Genomic DNA, 6,000 nt, shown 5'->3' with positions numbered 1-6,000 from the left:
TGTTGAGGATATCCCTTTTCCTTTCTAGGTTTATCTATCAAAAGGTTACCCGTTAGGCATCGATTGGCTTGCATCCTTGCCCTTTTAATCACTTTGTTAGTATATCCCCTTTCTTTCAACTTTAATGTTAATTTCTTACATTCCTGTTTATATTGATCACTATTACTGCAGTTTCTTTGAACTCTTAGGAATTGGCCTTTAGCAATCGCAAAGGATACATGACTCGGATGATTACTAGTTGCGTGAAGCAACATGTTTTTGGATATCGGTTTAACTATATAGTTGGCTCTCGATTTTATCAGAAGCTCCAACTAGAGTAAAATCTAAATATTTTCTCTGTCTCTTATCATATTCTATTATGAATTTTAGGCCCACTTTATTTTCATTCAGATATTCAACAAAAATGAGTGCTTCCTCCTCTGTACCTGTCCATATAAAGATAAGGTCATATATAAATCTTTTATAGACCTTAATAGATGACCTCTATGGATTATTATCTCAAAACATGTGGTTGGCCTCCCACCAACCTAAAAATAGGTTGGCTTAGGATGGGGCAAATTTGGACCCCATCACCGTCCCACATCTCTGGAGATAAAACTGCCCTTCAAAACTCTTGTTGATCCATGGAAAAATCAGTATCTGTGTACAAAAAACTCTCAATAGCTTATAGCTCAAATTTATGAGGGATAGTAGAATAAAGGGGACACCACATCTATGGTGAGCCATCCATCGTGTGGTTCCCCAGTTAATATCTTGCACTATTCTTAAAAGGTGCTTAATGTCCCTCAAATAACTCCTTAGTCTACTGACCAATGGTTGGATGACCTGAGTAACCCATTCAGACAATGGTTCCAATAAGGACCCAACTCCTGATGCTATAGGCCTTCCTCTAATATTGTCAAGAGATTTGTGGACTTTAGGTAAATGGTGGAAAAGGGGGATTCTCAGGTACTGTACATATAAAAACTCAGCTGTTTTTTGATCTATGTATCCTTTCTCCACCCCTTCGTCCACCATTGACCGTACTTGTTGTTGATACATCATTGTTGGGTTATTTTAAATTTAATGGATGTATTGGTATCATTTAATTGATCCAGAGCCTCACTAACATAATCCTCCTTAAGGAGCACTACTGTGCTTCCTTCTTTGTTCGATCTTATTATAACCAAATTGGTTTTATCTTTCAGAGATGCAGTTGCTTTCTTCAAAACCTTACTCTTATTACAATTATCAGTATGTAATCCTGTTCTTAACTCAGTTAATTATTTATCTACAGTTTTATGGAATAGCTCTAGAACAAATTTAGGTTCAGATCTTCGTTATTATCTGTGGAAAGAACTCCTAAACTATTTTCAATGTCACTAGGTCCAATGCCATCTTCCAGAGGTGCATCTGTGTGATAATGACATCTTAATGTAAGATTACTTACAAATCTATTTAAGTCAATGAGGGTGTCAAATAACTTAAAATCATTAGATGGTACAAAACCTAAGCTTAGATTGAGTACTTTGCATTCATCCAAGGTAAATGTCTGACCTGAAGCATTAATAACATTTCCTACTAGATGTATCTATTTTCCTTTAGGGGTAACTAAATATTCAGATTGAATCACTGCTTCTGAGTTCTCAACTAATATCTGTTCTTGCCTCTCGGCTCTCTCTGTTCTATTCTTACCCCCCCTCCACTTCGTTTCCTTCCCTTTCTAGGTGAAAAAGCTGGTTGTAGTTAATGGATTGAAACACTCTGTCTTTCTGTCTACAAACATATACCTGGCCTTTCTTGTAATCATTTAGATATTTATTGTGTTTCACTTCGAGGATTTCAGATTTTATTTTCTCCACAGTAGTCTTCAATATCACATCAATTTCTTTATCAAATGGATGTGCTGTGTAAGTGTCAAGATTTATCTGCATATCCACAATTTTATCCCGTACTGTGGCCAGCTCTTTAGTCTTATGTTTAATAATAAGGAGTAATAGCCTGATGAAACATTAGTGTAGAACTTCATTCCACTCATTGATGAAATCCTGGTCACTGAACTCAAAGGTAGGGTATTTATTCATCCTAAGAACCCTAGGAATCATCTTAAGTGAGTGGTATCGTTCTAAAGACCATTTGTCAAGTTTGAGCCTTGTCTCCTTTTAATTGTAAAACTGCCATGTCATAGAACAAATCTCCTAATGTTGAATTTGTTCTACTAAGGGAAAATACATTTTCAAACTCTAAGCTCGTAAGCTCTTTATCAAAGGCATTGTCCAAAGAGTGATAACCTTGTACTCCACTTTTATGTAATAAGTATAGCGGAACTCCACTCATCGAAGCAAGTGGTATGTAAACAAACACAACAAAGGAAACAGTGTCCTGCTTTTACTCAGAGTGTGGCTGTATAGTTGTATCACCAGCACTATAAACAAGGGCTGTTAGCTGTTCTGGGCATTGCTGTATATCCAACAAGCAAAACCCCCAAAAAAACAACCAATTGACTGATCATAACAGTAGCAGGCATATAATCTTCCGCTAACAGCTTAATAGAAGTGTACTTACAGTCTCAGTTAAGACAGGCGTGCCCCTTTCAGTCATTGGACAACTACACAGCTCGGAGTCTTCGCTCCTACTCCATACCCACAAGCCACCTTTCAGCTAGTGCCGCACTCCCAACACCTGTGATAAGCCCTTTGGAAAACTTTGATGATAGTTCATCAATGGAGAACAAAAAACATCCATGGGTGTTATTCACTTAGACCTCTGTATGGCAGGTTGAAAAATTGATTGAACAAACCTGTTTGGTATTAAATGTCTGACTTGCTGTCCTTCACATCAATCATTTAGCAATGCTCTTTCAGGTTTGGAAAGAGGAAGTTGTACACATGAATGGTCAGACCCTCAGTAAATCACTGCAAATGAATGAGATGATTTGTCAAATGATATCAACTCCTTTCCCCTTTACTGTGTTCTCTCCCCCTTTTGTTAAGTGCTGAAAGTCCCAAACAAAAAATGAAACAAATACAACTAGCAAGCATAAAAAAAGTCTTTACTCACCCCTTTAATGTCTCCAGTCCATTTGTCTAGTCATTGGGGCCTATTTATCAAGCCGTCAATCACAAATACGCTGGAATTCTGCAGCGTAATTGTGGAGAGCTTGATTCCCCTTATTTATCAAAGGCTACAGATCGGCAAAAGTAGAATTTTGTGACGTAACATACGATCCGCCGGTCTCAGTCGACACAGATCGATGGTTACGTCACTACAGATGTTCCGAATGCAAATTCGGCACTATCTGACTACTTTTGCAAGTTATCAAAAATCTACCAGGTTCGCTCGCCACTATTCCGGCCCAGCGTACCTGGTTTTCAATCCGCCACCCTGGAGGCCGCGGATGCCATAGGAATCAATGGGAGTCTGAAAGCAGCGAAAGCTCGTGTTCGATGCTGCCAGATATCCCATTCATTTCTATGGGAGAATAAAGTTACATTTACACCTAACACCCTAACATGTACCCCGAAGCTAAACACCCCTAATCTGCCGCCCCTACACCGCCGCCACCTACATTATACTTATTAACCCCTAATCTGCTGCCCGACACCGCCGCCACCTACATTATACTTATTAACCCCTAATCTGCTGCCCCGACACCGCTGCCACCTACATTATACTTATTAACCCCTAATCTGCCGCCCCGACACCGCCACCACCTAAATAAAAGTTATTAACCCCTATCCCGCCACTCCCGGAGCCCACCGCAACTAAATAAAGTTATAAACCCCTAAACCCCTGGCCTTCCACATCACTAGCACTTACTAAACCTATTAACTCCTAAAGCGCCAGTCCCCCACATCACCATAAACTAAATTAAACTATTAACCCCTAAACCTAACAACCCGCTAACCTTACATTAAATATTAACTCATCCCTATCATATAATAAATTTAAACTTACCTTTAGATTTAAATTAAACTATATTAAACTATTAATTATTCTACCCTAACTGTTACTAAAATTATACTAAAATTACATTAAACTATATTACATTAATAATTAACCTACCCTAACTATTATACTACAATTACATTAAACTATATTAAATTAATAATTAACCTACCCTAACTATTATAATAAAATTACATTAAACTATATTAAATTAATGATTAATCCAACCTAACTTTTAAACTAAAATTACATAAAACTACAAATTAAATTAACTAAATTATATATTTAAACACCTAACCCTACTCAAATAATTTAAATCTACACTAAAAAATTGCAAAGTTACAAAAAACTAACCAAGTTACAAAAAATAACAAACACATACGCCTAGATTTAGTGAGCGGTACAGCCTCTACCTCCAAGACTCCTACCGCATAAAAAAGTCAGTAGTTAAGAGTTTTATGGGCTAACGCCGGAACATAAAGCTCTTAACTAAAGTGCTACAAAGTACACTACCACCCATACACTACCTATGAACCCCTAAACCGAGACCCCCCCCCCCACATTGCAAACACTAAAATAAAATGATCTAACCCCTAATCTGCCGACCGGACACGGCCGCCACCTACATTATACCTATGAACCCCTAATCTGCTGCCCCTAACATAGCCAACACCAATATTATATTTATTAACCCCTAATCTGCCCCCCCAACGTCGCCGCCACCTAACTACAATTATTAACGCCTAATCTGCCGACCGGACATCGCCGCTACTATAATAAAGTTATTAACCCCTAAACCTTAGTCTAACCCTAACCCTAACACCCCCCTAAGTTAAATATAATTTAAATAAAACGAACTAAAATTACTATAATTAAATAAATTAATCCTATTTAAAACTAAATACTGACCTATAAAATAAACCATAAGATAGCTACAATATAACTAATAGTTACATTGTAGCTATTTTAGGATTTATATTTATTTTACAGGCAACTTTGTATTTATTTTAACTAGGTAACAATAGCTATTAAATAGTTAATAATTATTTAAAGGGACACTGTACCCAATTTTTTTCTTTCGTGATTCAGATTGAGCATGACATTTTAAGCAACTTTCTAATTTACTCCTATTATCAAATTTTCTTCATTCTCTTGGTATCTTTATTTGAAATGCAAGAATGTAAGTTTAGATGCCGGCCCATTTTTGGTGAACAACCTGGGTTGTCCTTGCTGATTGGTGGATAAATTCATCCACCAATAAAAAAGTGCTTTCCAGAGTACTAAAACCAAAAAAAAGCTTAGATGCCTTCTTTTTCAAATAATGATAGCAAGAGAACGAAGAAAAATTGATAATAGGAGTAAATTAGAAAGTTGCTTAAAATTGCATGCTCTATCTGAATCACGAAAGAAAAAAATTGGGTACAGTGTCCCTTTAATAGCTACCTAGTTAAAATAATTACAAAATTACCTGTAAAATAAATCCTAACATAAGTTACAAATACACCTAACACTACACTATCAATAAATTAATTAAATAAATTAACTACAATTATCTAAACTAAAATACAATTAAATAAACTAAACTATAGTACAAAAACAAACAAACACTAAATTACAAAAAATAAAAAAATATTACAAGAATTTTAATCTAATTACACCTAATCTAAGCCCCCTAATAAAATAAAAAAGCCCCCCAAAATAATACAATTCCCTACCCTATACTAAATTACAAAAGTAATCAGCTCTTTTACCAGCCCTTAAAAGGGCTTTTTGCGGGGCATTGCCCCAAAGTAATCAGCTCTTTTACCTGTAAAAAAAAGACAAGACCCCCCCAACATTACAACCCACCACCCACACACCCCTACTCTAAAACCCACCCGATCCCCCCTTAAAAAAACCTAACACTACCCCATTGAAGATCACCCTACCTTGAGCCGTGTTCACCCAGCTTGGCACCACTGGTCATCCGATCCGTCCAGAAGTCTTTATCCGATAGGGCAGAAGAGGACATCTGGACCGGGAGAAGGCTTCATCCAAGCGGCATCTTCTATCTTCATCCATCCGTCAAGGAGC

The 6,000-nt window shown here is 36.9% G+C and overlaps 1 protein-coding gene across 1 annotated transcript in view; it reads right to left on the bottom strand.

Moving 5' to 3' along the window:
• Positions 1–6,000, bottom strand: part of LOC128636553 (olfactory receptor-like protein OLF1) — a 77,603-nt gene that overhangs the window by 9,782 nt on the left and 61,821 nt on the right. The window contains exon 4 of the mRNA XM_053689547.1: positions 1,770–1,952. Within this exon, the coding sequence (XP_053545522.1) occupies positions 1,770–1,952 (183 nt within the window). The remainder of the gene's footprint in view (positions 1–1,769; positions 1,953–6,000) is intronic.

The sequence above is a fragment of the Bombina bombina genome, chromosome 7, assembly GCF_027579735.1.
Source record: "Bombina bombina isolate aBomBom1 chromosome 7, aBomBom1.pri, whole genome shotgun sequence".
Taxonomy (NCBI): Eukaryota; Metazoa; Chordata; class Amphibia; order Anura; family Bombinatoridae; genus Bombina; species Bombina bombina.
The sequence above is the reverse complement of the archived record's forward strand: the minus strand, read 5'-3'. Positions and strand labels throughout refer to the sequence as shown.